General features: G+C 40.5%; 1 protein-coding gene across 1 annotated transcript in view; it reads left to right on the top strand.

Moving 5' to 3' along the window:
• The window catches only part of LOC142436724 (uncharacterized), a 125,909-nt gene extending 119,318 nt beyond the window's left edge, over positions 1–6,591 (top strand). The window contains exon 3 of the mRNA XM_075540207.1: positions 5,876–6,591. Within this exon, the coding sequence (XP_075396322.1) occupies positions 5,876–5,939 (64 nt within the window). The 3' untranslated portion in view covers positions 5,940–6,591. The remainder of the gene's footprint in view (positions 1–5,875) is intronic.
• Positions 6,592–18,915: the final 12,324 nt, after the last annotated feature.

The following is an 18,915-nucleotide window of genomic DNA, read 5'->3' as shown; positions in this document are numbered from 1 at the left end:
GTGCTTAAGTGGGAATAGAAGTCAAGTAACAAAAGTGTTTCAAAGAGAACACATGATCGCCTGTCCCAAGCACTGCTGACAGGGCAAGCATGCATTGTGAAGTCATTAGTAGGGTACTTTTGGTGCGTCTAGTTCTGGTAGACTGTTGGGGGCCCAGGTGGTGCTTTGGGCTGACTACCAACCACAGTGTCAGGGCTTCAAACGCATCAACTGCTTCATGGAGGCAAGTTGAGGCTTTCTGCACCCTTGAAGATTTACAGCCTTGGAAACCCAACATGGAGTTGGAATCAACTCAGTGACATTGGATTTAGTGTTGGTTTTCTGGGTATAAAAGCCTGGTTAATGAACTGTGAAAAGAATTGTATGAGCCCCAATAAATTGTTAAAATTAAAAAAAAAAAGAAAAAAAAAAGCCTGGTTGTAGTTCATGAGCAACTTAAAAGCAGGGGATATACGTTTCAAAACACCCCATTTATAATTGTCTCTATATTATATGCCCACTTTCATGCTGGTTCATATTACATTTTATGTTGTTTATTATAATATAGGAAACTCTTTTGAGTATCATTGATATAAAAGGGAATGGAAATATGGGACAATAATTGGAGGAACAGAGGTTAAGGGTTTTTCGGTTTTTAATTTTAACAAAGGAGACAAAACAGAGTATGTGCCTACCGAGGAGAATGATCCAGGAGGCAGGCATCAGTTGGTGATGCAGGAAACGGGGAAGGCATTTTGGCAGTGACGTCTTTGTTCAAGTAAAAGGGGATGGAATAAGGACTTGGCCTTGGCAAGAGATTAATCAGTTGATCTGTTGGAATGAGAGGAAAAGCAAAAGATGCCCTTTTGATGTTCATATTGTCCTTTTGCTGTTAATCTGTGTGTCATTTAAGATGCCGTGAAGAGTAGTGGTGCTACAACACAGCTTAAGCACCGGGATGGCTTTGACAAGTTCGTTTATTTTCTCATGGTTTCAGGGCTAGAAGTCAGAACTCAAAATGCCAGATCTAGGGGAAGGCTTTCTTCCTCTGTTGACTCTTAAGACAAAGTCCTTGTCTGCCCTCAGCATCTGTGGGCTTGGCATTCCTTGGAGATTTCCATCTGTATGGACATCCCTCTTTCCCTGAATCTAGGCTCTCAGGGCAGGGATCCCGGTGAAAAAGACACACTCTGCTGGCTTTTCTTTCACTGTGGTGGGGAGGGTCCTCTCTCTCTTCTTATCTCCCTGGAGGATTCTCCTGACACTGGACGAGGGGCCTTATCTTGACTAGGGCTGTTGCCTCCCACTGAATCCTGCCTCGGTGACATAACAAACATAACATAATCCTCATCACCATGACCTAGTCCAGCTTCAGCTATACATAGAAGATCACGAAGTGGGGGAGTAATAAAATCACAATACAGGAAATCATGATCCAGCCAAGCTCACCCATCTTTTGAGGATACACAACTTAATCCATGCCATTACTTATCAACATCTAGGCACTGCTATGAAGTGCATGGTATGAATCTAGTCAATTCTGACTCACACTGACCTTATAGGACAGAGCAGAATTGCCACTTTTGGTTTCCAAGGCTGTAAATCTTTACAGGAACCAAAAACTTATCTTTTTTCCATTGGAGCGGCTGGTGAGTTCAAACTTCAGACCTCGAGGGCTACGCACTCTGTGGTCTTGTTTTATTTGTAGGCTCCCGTAAAGTGCCTGGTACACAGCAGGCATGCAATACATGTTGGAATGAATAAATGAAGACACTGCTTCTATGTCTTATTTCCTCACCTGGAATTGGATCATTTCCATCAATTCTTAACAACCAGATTGACTCAATCATGCTTTTCTTGTCTGGTCCTGCAGATAGCTTGACAGACTGGTGGAGTTGATTGATAGAAATAGCTGCATTTTTACCAAAATCGGTGATGGTGCTTAAGATTAAAATCAGTGACCCTTACTCTGTCATTTTGTAGTGGTCCTAGTTATAGTTTTAACTTGAATTTATTAGTTACTTCATTTCAAACCTTCTGAAAGCTATATATTTTTCTCATGATACATTTGCCATTTATATCACAGGAAAATGTTACTTGTACAATGTGTTTGCTGGACAGAGTGGATTCCAAGGACACTCATATATGTGTAAGAGAGAGCTTTATATCAAGAAGTAATTCTGCATAAATAAAATATCCCAGTATAGTCCTGATAAAGTCCTTATGTCCAATACTAGTCTGTAAGTCTGATTTTAGTCCATAAATTCCTCTTCAGACTCACACAGCTGCAAGCAATGATGCAAAATGCAGGAAGATCACAGGCTGGTAGGTGACAAGTCTTGTGGATCAAATGGTGGTAGAAGCATCACAGGGCTCTGGAAGGTCTCTGAGTGGCTTGCCAGCAGGAGGGTAAAGGCAGAGGGAAAGAGAAAAAGAGAGAGTGAGAGAGAGCGAGAGCGAGAGCGAGAGAGAGAGAGAGAGAGAGAGAGAGAGAGAGAGAGAGCCCAGGATCCTTCATATGAGAAGACCATGCCCAACAGGAGGCATCATCAGGCTGTGACCTGATTGACAGACTGGACTCCACCCCTACATTTTCATATCTTCAAGTTGATATGAAAATAATGTAACTAAAAAATACAAATACTAAATTACTGAATATATGTTAAGCTTTTTAATAATGATGATTATATTATCTCTGATCTTTGTACCTTAATGCTTTGTACCTCATTTAACTAGAGACCATGTTTTCTTCATCATTAAATAAAAAATACTTAGCCTTGACCATGGTACAAAATTCCCCCCAAAGAACAAAACACCCACTGCCATTGAGTCATTCCTCTCTCTCAATCTCTCACACACACATGCACACCTGCTCCTCCTGTAGTCTTTTTCATCCCTATTAAAAATAATCAAAAAACTAAACCAACTGCCATTGAGTAATTCTGATTCATAGTGACCCTGCGGGACAGAGAGGCAGGCAGTGTCCCTTAGAATTTCCGAGGCTGTAAACCTCAATGGAAGCAGATGGCCTCATGCTGCTCCTGAAGTGTGAGTTTGAAGTGGTGACCTCTCAGTTAGCTGGTGGCTTTGAACCACTGACCTTTTTGTGAGCAGTCCACCACTTCTCGGATTATTATGGCACCGAGCACGTGCTAATTAAATATCTGTTGACAGTGAATTAGTTTCTATGACAGTTGCTGTTGTATAGGATAGATCCCCTTCCCTATTTGATGTCCCTATTGCTCCGGTTTAGTGATTTTACTCCTAACTGCTCACACCTGAGAGTCCCAAAACACGAGCAATTGACTAGGGGAGCTCCTTACCCAGCTGTCTCAAGAACAGGAAGTGCCTGAGGTTTTATGCCCGCCCTTAGCAGTGAGCAGCCAATGAGGCCTGGTCCAGGCTCATGGGAGCCAGCCAATCACGCAGGACACACTTTCCAGATCATCGAGGCCCTTGTGGGTCAGTCTGTGCTCCAGATTTCACCTGAAATTGCAGCCTCGCTTGGATTCTCACGTTTCTGGATGCTGCTTTGCCTATTCCCTCGGAGGTATCTCCTGGGCACGCCTCTTTCCTGATCACCCACACACCCTACTTGTCTTGTGGCCTATCTCTTGGGAATTCCACCTAAAATACCGAATGTATACAGAATAGTTGATGCCAGGCACAGCAGGGACTCAGAATGATTGCATTTCCCCGAGTGTCAAGAGTGGCATGTGCTGCTCTTTCAGATGGGCTTTCCTGAGAGTGTCGGCTTTCTACCGCTGCCGACTAAATCTGTGGTGACTGGACCCAATTTTATATCTAACTTAGTTGCTGCATGAGAAGCAGCTTCATCATTTTAGTAGTTAATTGTTATTGAATTCATTGCAGATATCTTGACTGATTTGTGGAATTGATTGATGGAAGAGGTTATATTTCTGCCAGCCATTTTTGTTGGAAATGTGTTAGTAAATCTGGTATTGAATTATAGGTCTTTCAAGCTAAAGTCAAAATGTGTTTTCCTCGATTTTCTAGGCTTTTAGATTGTACTTATATCTTGACTGTACAGATAGTTTGCGATTGGCTCACCCCTACCCAGAAATTCTGTTGAAGGAAGTCCCGAGGAACGACTTCCAGACGAATTACCGTGATACACTTCTATGGAGCGGGTCTGCTCTGGGACATATCGAGCCGCTGCTTCAGAATTGACTTAAGAGCAGCTGCTTTGGTTTTCCCTTCTCTCTCCTTTTAATATAGATGGTAAAGAGTCACCTGTACAATCATGTGTTATATTGCGATGGGGTAGGCTAGGGTGTCTAAAGAAACAAAACCAATGACATAGATTATTTATGGATTTGAAATCAGAAAAAAAAAACCTTGATATCAAGAAACAATTTCACATCAAGAATGCATCCCAGCTGAGGCAGCCGGATGAAACAGAACAAGTACCTTTAGCGGAAGCAGGGGGATCACAGGTGGGCGCAGAGTCCTGTGGATCCAGGGTTGGTGGGAAATGGCAGGGTGTTGAAACATGCAGGGTCTGCAGTCCACATGGGGCTGACACTGGAGGCAGACACAATCTTGGCAAGCAGGGAAGGCGGCGGGCTTGAGAAAGAAGTTCTTGCTGTTCGCTTATAAAAAGCCACGCCCCCAAGGAGGCGTCACTAGGCGACTACATGATTGACAGGTTTGACTCCACCCCTGCCTCCACAAAAGTACCAAGTTAGTATAAGATCTAACCATTACACATGGACTACAGTTTTCCTTTGTAGTCTTTATGAACATAAATATCCATTTACATATACTAAATAAAATATTTTATACTGATTTGGGAAAATCACCAGTAAGAAAATAAATCCTTTTATCTGTAAAATGGGATTGGGAATAGGTGTTTTAGAATTGAAAAACACTGTAGAACTATCTGGTGGCAAACACCTTTATTTTATAAATGAGAACATTTGAGACCCAAGCAGGTTAAGTAATTTGCTCACCAGCATCCCACGTTCTTAGTGGTAGAGTTGGACTAAAATCCAACTCCCAGGACACTGCTCTCCACTGCTGTACAAAATACACATTTCTTATTCACACAATTGATATGAGGATTAGGGACCACATCTGTGAAAAATAGACTTAGCCTTTGGAAAGAAGGATGCTGGATAGCTTTATGAAAGCTTTATGGAAACTAATCTCATTTTAGCCTTTTCTGTATAATTGTTAGTTTTGTTCAGTTTTATGTTACTTGCCTTAGGATCCTTCTTGGCTGAGGACTAGATAATATACAATGCTTGATTTAAAATCCATATTAAGGGTCCAGATTGTGCTGGAATATGAATGATGTTCAGCTGGGTTTGAGCCAGGAGCACTTGCAGAGTGCCCACCAGAATGAGGATTGTTGATGTCCAGGCAAGAATTTTCTATCCCTGGTTTGCAGAATGGGAACAAGACAGGTTTTTTCCAAAGAAAAGAAGGGGGCATAAATTATATTTCTGCCCTGCTCAGTAATACTTTCAAAGTTTGTTATAATATGTCTTTAACAAACCATGAATTTTCTCTCCTGCTGAGCCACCGTATCCTGACTATTTTCAGCATCGTTAGGGACCCATTATATTAATCCACCATACCTTCAAATCTCTAACAGGCGCACATAAGTGATCACTTTGAATATTTATTTTGAAGCAAGGTATAGAATTGTTCTCTTTGTCGTCTTGCAAAGGGAGGAAATTGTAACTTGCTCACCTTGGTTACTTCAATTGTTGTAGTTTGATTCTTTCAATTACAAAGTGCCTTGATATAATGGACAAAGGATATTGTTTAATTTTTGTAGTCCTTGAAGTAATTTGTGTAGGTTCATATTTGCACGATAGATACAACTTGAGACCAAAAGGCTAAAGTGCTGCGTCTGCATATGTTTTAGGTGCGGTTGTATGCAAGACCTGACGCCATCAGAAGAGGATCCGGGCACTACGCCCTCCATATAACAAAGAGACTAATTGAGTTTTATGAAGACTACTTTAAAGTGCCCTATTCTTTGCCAAAACTCGGTAAGAATTTTCTTGTTTATTTTTTCAGAAGGGCTCCTTGAAGGTGGAGTTTATTGGTTAAGATGCTTAGGACGCATGAACAGTCTAAGGGTTATATTTTTAGAGGCTATGATTTCACAAGAGGTAAAATAAAGTTTGGTGCTTCTGGATTCTTGCCACAAAGTATGTGTATAATTATTTAAGAACTGATGTAGGTTTAGCATTTTAAAAGATAGCCAAAATAATTCTACTTTGTTAAAAACATGCGTAAAAGGTTCTTGGCAGTGTCACACTTCATGTTCTTAACTACCGTGTACAGTAGGCACTGCTACACGATTATTTTTTATATTAAGGAAATTGAGACCATGAAGTTTCCTATTCCTGCAGACAGCCATTAAATGAAGGAGCTGGGATGTCAAACACATTCTCTGTGATTCCCCAAAGTCTTCACTGTGACACTATGAGGAGGTGCCCATTGATTAGTGCTTGTTTCCTAACTCTCACATGCCGGGCTACAGTGTGTAAGCTGCCCCTCGGTTTTTTTCATTCAGCCACATGTTGGATGCCGAGTTATAGTAAGTTAAATAAAGAGAAGAGAGAAAGGAATTGCACTGGTCATGGGATTGTGTTCTCGAGTGTTCTTATGTTTCTTCCATGCACGAAAGTAGTATACTCAACACTGTTGGTTGAATGAATAAATTAATTACTTTTATTACTTTAACTTCAATGAGGCTGCTTTGGCAACGTCATTCTATGACTTTCCAGAAAGGTAGAATGCATACCCATTTTGAATGCTGAAGGTATTTTTTCTTCTGAGAAAATCTGTTTTGAAATCTCACATCACAACACTCCTTTGTTCCTCCCTCCCCACCGCTACACGTTTTTCTTTCCCAAGGGGATTTTTGATCAGGATCCACATCAAAAGTATTGCTCATTGGCAAGAACAAAGTGCTTTCATGATCACAGTGCTAGCGTTTCAACCACAGGTTCTTGTCCCCAGAGAATAGGCCTGTTTCATTAAAGTACCTGCCTGCTGTGTAGCTTTACTGGTCATACAATGAGCTGTTTAGAAAATAGACAGAATAGTTGACACTCTTACCACTAGGTGTAGCATGTGATGGAAAAGAATGAGATTGTACATATTTGAATTCATTTTAAAACATAAATAACTTCAAATCCATAGGCAACGTGATTTTTTGTTTTCTGTTTTGTTTGCGTTTTTGTTTTATCCTCTCTCTCAAGTCCTCAGTTAGCCCCGGTTACGCTGACATCTCCCTGGTGGGAACCCAAGGCAGGGAGGTGTACCTGACCTTATTTGCGCGGGAGGTGACACCATGCTCTGTACTCGGTCAAACAAACTGGAGCTTCCCAGCTTGACCCTAATGTCCCATTCACGAGTGCTTGTTGCAAGTTCAGCAGAGAATAAAATGTGGATCATTCTTTGTCTCTTTCAGGCCGGTAATTAGCAGAGGAACTCAATTTAAAACTTCAGGGGTCCCATGTAACTGTCAGCTTGCAGCAGGGAGCATTTCTGCTCCTCTGCTTCACTCCCAGCCGAACCATGTACGCTTTCTCTGTAGAAATGGACGCTGTTCACTGTGATGGTGACTCGCTAACATACTTTAGGGTGTATGGCATGGAATGATTTGACTTTACCCCGGCACAGTCAGTGTTATCTTGGGAAGATATCACAGCCCATGTGCTTTGTAAAATTTCTCTCAGTTTCTATGCATTCTATAGATATTTTCATATGTCTGTTAATGACATTATAAGTACATTTTCTATATAAAATCCTACATAAAGTTTGGTAAAAGCAGAAGTAGTTTGACAAGGTCTTAGCTTTTGTTATACATTGTGAATTGTATTTTCAAAAAAGGAATATTTTGGAATCAACTCGGTTTTTATGAATGACCCAGGCAGACTCGTTTTGGGTATTCGCTGTGGCTGTCTTACTATAGAGTCTATTTCACCCATCCTCTCTTCCCTTACCTATCTTCCCTTCCTGCCCTCTCTTCGACCTTCCCTCCTCCTCTCATTTCCTCTGCAGGTGTTCGTTGGGTCACTCACCTGTTGTAGACACTTAACTTTCTGATAGCCATAGAGTTGTGGATAAAAAATGCAAAACTTCATTCTATACTAATATTTAAAACCTATTAATTTGAGGCAAGTTAAATCATTAAGTAAAATATATAGCCTATCAGCTACAGATTAAAAGACAAAACAAAAACAACTCAATGCCATAAGATTGATGCAGACTCACAGCGACCTTGTAGGATAGGGTAGAATGCCCCTGTGGGTTTCCCAGACTGGAGCTCCTTACAGGAATGGAAAACCTCATCTTTTTCCCATGGAGTGGCTGGTGATTTTGAACTGCTGACCTTGGGGTTAGCAAAGGCAGAAAGGATGAATAGAAAGTGTGTGTGTGTGGCACTGTAGATGAAGCTCATATTTTTACTTGTTTTACTTTTTTCTTTTTGTAAATTGATTTTGTTGTGAATTGGGTGACGGTTTACAGAGCAGATCATCAGTTTTTTTCAACAATTAAACACATTTTGTTTCATCTCATGTACCATCACATATGTACTTCCTTTCTGTTACCCGTTCCCATCCATGCTTCTTTTCGAATGCTCTGAAATTTGTCCTTGGGGAAATGCTGCCCTTTGGGTCTTAATTGGTTGATTATACTCAGGTGTGCCTACCACACTAGCGCTGTTATCCCTCTTGAGACCTGTCTGATGTGTGACTGAAACGTGAACTACAAGGGTGAGTCCAGTTACAGACCTGAGGAGTGACTAAGGATCATAGACTTCAGGGTGCCACCAGTCTCTCTCCAGCCTGTGAGCCCGGTCTCTTTTGTGATTCTGGAATCTGTACTGTATTCTCCTCTGCTCTACCCGAGCCTTCTGTGTAAGCCTTTCCATAGCAGGTGGAAGTGGTAGCCAGGCGCCACCTAGTGCTTTGTGTTTCATGGATGTGAAGGCTGATGTGTGCATGCCCCATACAACTATTAGACTAATTGTTTCCATGAGAGTTTCTATTTTTATCAGTCTTCTCTCCTCCCAGTGGGGGAGCAAAGGAGACCAGTAATTGTACCCTAGATGGCCACATGAGTTTTTCAGGCCTCAATCTCTACTCACCAAAGTAGGCCTTAGAACATCGCCTTCATGAATTACCTATGTCACCCTAACCATTGCTAATAAGTGTTTGGTTATGACTAATAAGGTGTTGAGGTTTTTAAATGGGAAATCACAGAAGACACCATTGGGAAAATGGTTTTTGAGCAAAGGACTTAGGGTAGTAGAAAAATTAGCCCAATACATGGAAGAAATGATGGACACAAAGAGATGAACAGAAAATTTCAAAGGACAGCTTGAGAAGACAAAATAAATTATTATGATTAAATGTGCAAAGACTTAGAGTTAGAACACCAAAAAGAAAGAACATAGTTGGCATATCTTTAACTGAAATAACTCATTATTAAAAAAGTCAAGCCTTCAGTTTCAATCTTGAAAGATTCTATCTGCAAAATATTGAATGATGGAGAAAGCATTGAAAGAAGGAATACACAGTCATTGAACCACACTAATCAACATTTGTCCATTTCAAGATGTAGCATGTGACTAAGAACTAATGACACTGAAGGAATAGATCCAAGCTGTCCTGAAAGTATTAGCCAAAAACAAGGTTTCAGGAATCGATAGAATATCAATTGAAATGTTTCAACAAAGTGATGAACCACTGGTAGCACTCCTCTAGAAATTTGGAAGATGGCTGCTTTGTCAACTGACTGGAAGAAATCCATATTTATAATCATTCCAAATAAATGTGACTCAACAGAATAAGAAAATTATCCTTGATATCAGATGCAAGCAATATTTTGCTGAAGTAGTAAACAACAGTTGCAGTAGTTCATTGATTTGGAGCTGCCAGAGGTTCAGGCCAGATTCAATAGAGGATATTGAACAAAAGATATCATTGCTGAAATCAGATGGATTTGGCTTAACACAGAGAAGACCAGCTGTTGTGCAGCGTGTTTCATTCACTATGTGAAGGGATTCCACTGTATGAATCACTGCAAACTATGGATTACCTTGAGAAGAACAGGAACTACCTATTATGCTCATGTGAAACCTGTACATGGATCCAGAGGACATTGTGTGCACAGAGCAAGGGACTACTACTTGGTTTAAAATTCAGTAAAAGCGTGTGTCAGAATTGAATCCTCTTGTCCTACTTACTCAATTTGTTTGCACAGCAAATCATCAGAGAAACGGGATTATGTGAAGAACTCAGCATCAGGATTGGGAGGCAGGCTTATTAACAACCTTCAATATGCAGATGACACACCTTGCTGGCTGAAAGACAGGAGGACTTAAAGCTCTAGTTGTTAAAAATCAAGGATTTCAGCCTTAGTATGGATTACAACTCAATGTAAAGAAAACCAAGATTCTCAAAACTGGACTAATAGGTAACATCAGGAAAAACAGAAAGATTGTAGTTGGCAAGCATTTCGTCTTGCTGGGATTCATCATCAACACTCATGGAAACAGCACTCAAGAAATGAAGCAACACATTGAATTATGTAAATCTGTTGCATAAAATTTCTTTCAAGTATTGGAAAGTAAGAAGGTCACTTTGAGGACTGAGGTACAGCGGACAGAAACCATGGTATTTCAGTGACTTTTTGTGCGTGTGAAAGTTGGATATTGGATAAGGAAGCAGAAGAAGATTCTCTGCATTTGAGCTACGGTGTTGGCAAAGAAGAATGAAAGTCCCACGGACTGCCAAAAGAGCAAACTGGTCTATCTTGGTGAAGGACGGCCAGACGCTCTTTAGAGGAAAGATGGTAAGACCTTGTCTCACATACTTGGAACTTATTATCAGCAGAGACCGGTCCCTGGAGAAGTCCATCATGCTTGGTAAAGTGGAGCAGCAATGTAAAGAAGGAAGGCCCTCAATGAGAGAGAGGGATTGGCAGTGACTGCAACAGTGAGCTCAAAGTGAAGGACAGGCGTAACGCTGGGATGGAGACGAGTGCTTTGTTCCGATGTGCATAGGGTTACTGTGCAGCACCGACTTGATGACAACATTCAAGCGGGTATCCAAAAATAACCCAGGTTTTTTTTTCTAAGCTATGCATTTAAATTTTTTTACAAAACAACCTTTTAACCTTCAAAGTATTATCCATTATACTTAATACATTAGTCAAATCTGTGATTCCATTCTTGGAAACATTTTCAAACCCATCTGTTTGGATGGCTGAGAGCACCTCCCTCGTTATTTTATTCTACTGGACAACAAAGTGAATCACGGCCCATTCCTATGTCATCCTCGCCATCATTTATTATTTTTGAGCCCGTTGTTACAGACACTATGTCAGTCCATGATGTTGGGGGGTCTTCCTCCTTTTCTTTGACCCTCTATTAAACATAATTTCCTTTGGCATGGGTTAATCTCTCCTGGTAGCATGTCCAAAGTACATGAGATGAAGTCTTGCCTCACACACTTCTGAGCAGCATTCTAGCTGTATTCTATTTTTTAAAATTTGGTAGCTCTTATAGATATTATAAAAATTTATATTTCAATTAGATCAAGCATATTTGTACAGTTGCTGCCACCATCATTTTCAAAACATGTTCTCCGTGAACTTGTTGATCTCAGATCCCCTTTATCCCCTCCTTAGCCCTCCCTACCCCCCAGGAAACCTTATTATATTATTATTATTAAATTGCCATATCTTACACCATCAAATGTTTCTGCTTACTACAGTTTTGTTATTTGATCCCCTCAAATGGGACACAGTCATCATTGCTGTCCATCTCTTAGAAGAGAGCTTTGTTTGTTCTTCTGGCAGCTCATGGTACTTTCCATATTGTTTGCCAGCACCATTGTTCAATTGCATCGATTCTTCTGTGCCTTTATTCACTATCCAACTTTCATGTGTATTTGAGGTGACCCATGGCTTGGATAAGACATGCTATATAGTATTGGTTCTTAATCATGGGTAAATTTGTTGCCCCATCCAAAAACCAAAACATTCGGAGGTATTGGGGACATTTGCAATGGTCCCAAATGCGGAGAGATGATATTGACATTTAGAAGCCAGAGGTGCTGCTAAACATTTTACATCGTGAGGCCAACTGTTCATCTGAAAATGTCAGCAGTGGTTCACATAAAAGAACTTTGTTGTAGGTGGAAAGGGCAGAGGCATGAAAAGCAGTTAAAATTCAGGCCCAAAATGATGGCCACTTAGTGTAGGCTGTTAACAGTGGCATAGACAGGAGTAGAACAATTCTGGTTGGTAGCAGAACCATTTGGAATTTGTTGACGAAGATGTATGAGGTGTGAAAGAGAGAGAAATCAAGGCACCAACTCTAAGGTTTTGAGGAAAGAACCATAAATATATCAATAAACTCACTGACCCTGAGTCAATTCCAATTCAGTGACTCTGTAGGATAGAGTGTAACTGTCCCTTTGGGTGTCTGAGGCTGTAAACCTTTGTGGGAGCAGAAAACGTCATCCTTTCTCCTCAGTGTGGGTGATGGATTAGAACTGCTGATTTTGTGGTTAGCTCCACAAGCAAGTCACTTTGGCACCAGGGCTGAAGAATGAGAAGGGTGGAATTTCCATTTGCTGAGACAAAAGATCGTCTGTCCAAGAAGGAGATCACTTAGAGACTGACATATCTATTAAACATTTAGGTAGACATTTTATATCTGCTAGAAATTTAAACAGATATTGGATTTGAAACTGGAGTTGACTGAGTGGTTTGGCTTGAGATATACATTTGTCAGTATCTAATGAAATGTGAAGCTTCGTGCACTCACCCTGGTGGTGAAAGAAGGTAGAAAAGAATGGGACAAGGCAGCACTGACAGAGATCAGTCATCTGAGGCTATCATCTACATGCCCTTGAGTGGATTCCAGCAACTGCAAAGCTGCTAATAGAGGTGCTGAGGAAACCAGGAATAGACAATGTCTAGAGAGTATCTCAAATAGGAGCAGACAATTCTGACACGTCATGTTACAGGCGGACTGACTGAGAATTAACTTTAGCAACGTTAAGGTAATTACTGACTGTGTTACAGATAAAGAAGCAAAACTAGGGACACTTATAAAGAGATAAATTGATATCAAGACAATGCCTCATACAATTGTAGACATGGGTAAGTTCAGTCTAGCTCAAGTGCATGGATCAGATGTTAAGCTGGGGGCTTCTCCTGACTTGCCTAACTATAGTGACTGATTACACAGAAAGAAAGAAGACAGAAAGGTCAATGACTACAGAGGAGGATGAGTCTGAGGTCCGAGGTCAGGCTTGTGGCTGCAGAGTTCATAAAATCCATGCACAGAAGGCCAAATGGCAAACTATTGGTGACGTCGAGGGTCATTAATGTAGATAGTGGGTCTTTGGTTGAAGTCCAAAGAACCCCAGGGGTTGATGAGCCAGATGTAGGATCCCCCACCATCAAAAAGCGAGGCAGTTTCCCACAGCCTCAACTGACCAGTACATGAGTAGTAGGACACATTCCCCAAAGAAACCTCCTTCCCATTGCATGAGGGCTGTGACCTAAGTCAGGAGGTTGCATCCCGCCTTTATGTTCTCACCTGTGCTTGTCTACTCACAAGCAGACCCCAAGATGGGAATTGTTGTGCTGTGTTAGATCACATCGTGGAGGATTACTGGGAACGTATTGAGAATCCTGACCCAGCCAAGATGAGGCGCGACTTACCTGTCACAGTGACTTTGACAAGTTGCAGGGGATGTTGGCAACAAATACCTGATAGATGTGTTGAAGAGACAATGGATGTGGGGCATGGCTATAGACAATGGGTTTCTAGGAATTCCCAGTGATTTTCTAAGAGGAGGAGGGGAAGAAAGGCTTATGTTCTGATAACACTTATCTCTGGTGGACAAAGGCTGCTTCTGCAGAGCTGAGAGCTGAGAGCTGCCTTAACTTGCTTTCCCCAACCAAATCCCAGAGGAATAAGGAGCTTGCTACTTTCCATTAGAAAGTCAAATTTTAGACCAATTGAGCCAATAATAAACTACTAGTTGACCTGATTTTACTTAAGCTATGGAGGCGAAATGTGCATGTAAGGGTTTTATATGACCAATGACCTTAAAATAAAATTTTCTATTAATAAATATTAAAATTTTAAAAATCTTAAAAGTAATTTTTATTTCTCGATTATAAACTCTGCAATGCCTTCTCTCCTCTCTTTTCCTTCTTTCCCAAGTTCTTTTTCAATTGTAGTACTGAGCAGTCTGTTTTTCTATTGTGGTCTCATCTGTTAACATACCCCCAAGGGTTTGAATTTTCTCCTCATGCGGTTTATCCAGGAGAGACCCCAGAGGAGAATTATGTAATTGGTGTTCACCATGTGAGGATTTGGTTTTAAATCTCTAAATTTGATAATTAACCTATCTGTAGGTAATCTATTTATATGAGATTGGCAGATCTTTTCTATTTCTAGCTGTTCAATTATAATTAAAAGTGTATCATCTACTTGATACAATACAGCAAGCTATCTTATTTATAATTTTATCTTCATGAGAACCCTCAGAGGCATGGAGTGCTTCTTAAAAGGATGTGTTGTAGAAATTTGAAGAATGAAATTGTCCTCTTTCCTCCTATCCCAAAGACATACTAAAAATAACAACAACAAATACTTATATCACTTTTACTATATATGAGTCACTCCTTAGGACATGGAACATTTTGACCCATTTAGTGTTTTACTATGGCCTTAGGAGATAGTCCCTCTTATATTCTCATTTTCCAGATGAAGAAAACTAGGCATTTGGTGATGAAGTAAAGTACTCAGATTACACACTTGGATCTGGAATTTCAAACTCCATGATCTGTTCTCAGGAATAATACAAGACTTTTTCCTTTGTTGTTATTGTTGTTTTAGTTCCTTAAAGGCAATACATGTTCTTTATAGAAAAACTGGAAACTTAACTAGCTAAAAGTGCACACATGATAGCTCCTAATTTTATCTCCGAAGATATATTTGAGTATTTCAAGTGTGATTTCTTCATGGACATTTCATAATTAATTCAGTGATAGATAAAGTGAGTCAGAATTTTATTGGAATATTTTGTTATTCACCCTGTTTAAATTTCAATTAATTATAGACTGATAGTTTTCAGTTTCCTTTTGGTGCTGCTCAAAATCTGTATATCAAGAAGTTCTCTAAAGCGTATGCTCGATTACTTCTTTTCAACACTTTATGCTTTTATGAAGATCCATTACCCACCTGGCACAGAGGTGCCATCTTAGAGGAAGAACTGGTATTTTGTAACAAGAATATCTGCCTTCAGGGAGATTGTGGTTTTGATGAGGAAGCAATGAGATATTTATAGGAATGTGTGAATTAGAGACTTACACAATATGGGATGTAATTAAGTACCAACGTGTACGGTACAAATGTACGGTACAATTACCTGCTAGCCAGGCTATGAACAGTGACTCATTGTACTATATATCCAGAACATGAAATACCTATTAAAAGCAGCCTTCATTTTACTTAAGTCCAGAAAAAGAGAGGGGAATTAAATGAGAAGAAGAGATAGAAGTAGATGGGAGATCAGTTTTCATGTTGTGTACTAGGGAAAGCTCATAGATTTCACTTTATACATTTGGTTTTATATAGTATGTTGATCGATTTACTTTCCTATAGTAGACAAATTATGAGATATAGTACCTTTTGAATTTTTGTAAATGAGAGGTTAGCTTGTGTAGTTTCTCAAGTTGTCACAGATGTATCTATGTCTTCATGCTGACAGCACTGATGACAACGACAGTCCTTCTCCTTGAAGGTGGGCACGCTTACTGTCTCTCATCCGGTAGCGTGGTTACAGTTCCATACTTACTCTGTGATTGGGTCTTCTCCCTGTATCAGTGGCTGTATTGTTGTTTTTAATTGGAGGTAATAGATTTATAATACTTGATTATGCATATTATAGTGATTATTTGTGATCCTTTCAGTGTGTTTTTTCTTCCTCCGTATATATTTTTTCTGCTTTTGCTTAGCTATTGGAATGTACAAATACTGAATACCATTTACCATATATACTTGTGTATAAGCCGAGTTTTTCAGCACATTAAAAAAATAATTTTATTGGGGCTCATATAACTCTTATCACAATCCATACATACATCAATTGTGCAAAGCACACTTATACATTCGTTGCCCTCATCATTCTCAAAATTCGCTTTCCATTTGGGTTCCTGGAATCAGCAACTCATTTTCCTTTTTTCCCTCCCAATCCCTCCCTGCCCCCCTCTCCCTCATGAACCCTTAATAATTTATAAATTATTATTTTATCCTATCTTACACTGCCCAGTGTCTCCCTTCACCCACTCTTCTGTTGCCCATCCCCCAGGGAGGAAGTTATATGTAGATCCTTGTGATCGGTTCCCCGTTTTTAACCCCCATCCCTCCTGGTATGGCCACTCTCACCAATGGTCCTGAGGGGTTCATCTGTCCTGGATTCCCCGTGTTTCCAGATCCCATCTGTACCACTGTGCATCCTCTGGTCTAACCAGGTCTGCAAGGTAGAATTTGGCTCATGATAGTTGGGAAGAGGGAGCATTTAAGAACTAGAGGAAAGTTTCATTATTGCTACAGTGAACACTGAGTGACTCATCTCCTCCCCACTACCCCTCTGCAAGGGATGTCCAGTTGTCTACAGATGGGCATTGGGTCCCCGTCACACGCTCCTCTCCTTCACAATGATATGATTTTTTCCCCACCTGTCTTTGTTGCTTGAAACCTGGTCCCCTCGGCCCTTCATGATCACACATGTTGGTGTGCTGCTTCCATGTGGGCTTTGTTGCTTCTGGGCTAGATGGCCGCTAGTTTACTTTCAAGTCTTTAAGACCCCAGACACTATATCTCTCGATAGCCGGACACCATCAGCCTTCTTCACCACACTTGCTTATGCACACATTCATCTTCAGCGTTTATGTGGGGAAGGTGATCACACAATGATGGTTTTTGTTCTTTGGTGTCTGCTACCTGATCCCTTCAATACCTCGTGTTCACATAGGCTTGTGTGCTTCTTCTCTGTGGGCTTTGTGGCTTCCGAGCTAGATGACCGCTTATTTGTCTTCTAGCCTTTAAGACCCCAGATGCAATATCTTTTGATAGCCGGGCACCATCAGCTTTTCCCACCACATTTGCTTATGCATACGTCTATCTTTAGCGATCATGCTGGGAAGGTGGGAATCATGAAATGACCATTTAGCTGAGCAAGGTGCTCTTGTATTAAGGGAATGCACGTGAGGAGGCCAAATGTCCATCTGCTACCTTACTACTAAACCTATAAATATATGCACATAGGTCTATTTCCCCCATAATCATAAATATATTTACATATGTACATGTCTGTATTTAGGCTTCTGGGTATGCCCTTTTCCTCCTACTCCTTCCCTCTATTTCCTTACGCCTTCCTCCTGTCCCACTACCATGTTCAGCCTTCTTTCTGGTTTCAGTAATTCCTCTCAGTACCTTGCCCTTGGTCACTCCCTACCAGTCCTCCCATCCCCTCCCTGGCACTGGTTTTGAACCACTCCTTGTTCCCTTGTCCCTGAGTTGGCCAATACCTCCTCCTTTCCCCCACCTCCCACACTCTCATTTCCCTCCGGGACCTTTGGTCCCGTTATTTTCTTCTTACATTGTTTGTCCCGCCTATCTTATCTAGGTGGACCTGCAGATATAATAATATGTCAGCACATTTTTAATGCAGTTTTTATGATAAAATTATGTGCCTCAGCTGATATTCAGGTCGGCTTATATTTGAGTATATGGGGGTGTGTGTTTTCTTAAGTTGATCAAGTAACACTTTTTTTGTCGGGGGGAATAAAATTTCTGGGAGGTCTGTATAGCCTAGTCTAATTCTGACTTCAACCTCAAAACACTTTATTTCAACTAGAGCTCTTCAAACTTACAATAGAGCTATTTAATCTAGTGGGTTATTGGTGGAAACTAACATAAGCTGTCTCGGTGGGCTCTCAGGGAAACAGGTGAGGCAGTCCATCTCGTTTCAGTTTTCTAAGTACCACCGGGAAATACTTTTGTGCAAATGACTATCCTTGCTCCCCATTTGGAATCAAGTAAATGTAGACGCCTCCTGCCTCATGGAGCTAATTTATTTCGTCAAAGTCCTTCATAGGGTGATTTTTCTAAGGAAAAAGAAAGGCAGTTCCCATTAATTTCAATGGCAAATATTTTTATGCGTTTCCTACCCCCACTGCCTTATGCTAAAACAATACCAAATCCAAGTCACTTCAGGATTTATCAGCCATTTTACAACAATCCAGCAAGGCAATTTTCCCTTCATTAATTATAATATGATCATTTAGCAGTCCTTGTTAAGATATTTTGCATTTACCGCATAGTGTACATTTCCAAGACTACACTAAAAATGCAAAGCCAAAAAATAGCACTGTGACAATGAGAGAAATCAATGAAAACAATGCATTTTAGTGGGGACGCTGCATGAGATTATTATGGCTATAAACCAGCAAACCATGAGTTCATTGAGAGGAGCATGTAATGCAACACAACAGAATTGAATTAACTAATTCAACTAGTATTTATTGAGTAGTGACCAGATAACGTTGTCCTCAGCGATGATAATAAATGGTCTCTTCCATTAGGAACCTAAAACCTAGTTGATTTTTATGACTGTGCAGCTTGCCAGCATTGTTTGATGTTCAGTTTGCTTACCACCCTCCCCTATGCGTTCGTTTTTAAGAGTGTCTGGCCTTTACAACGTTGGGTTTGTGCCCAAGCATATTTTCATTAATTTAGTATTAGTCTTGTGAAAGAGTGCTTCTCCTCCTGAAACTACATGCAATTTCAGAAAGTGCTTAACTTGCTCGGGTGTGTTTGTAAGGAGCCCCCCAAGGCGTTGTTTACAG

This window comes from Tenrec ecaudatus, unplaced genomic scaffold, assembly GCF_050624435.1.
Source record: "Tenrec ecaudatus isolate mTenEca1 unplaced genomic scaffold, mTenEca1.hap1 Scaffold_55, whole genome shotgun sequence".
NCBI classification, from domain to species: domain Eukaryota; kingdom Metazoa; phylum Chordata; class Mammalia; order Afrosoricida; family Tenrecidae; genus Tenrec; species Tenrec ecaudatus.
The sequence above is the reverse complement of the archived record's forward strand: the minus strand, read 5'-3'. Positions and strand labels throughout refer to the sequence as shown.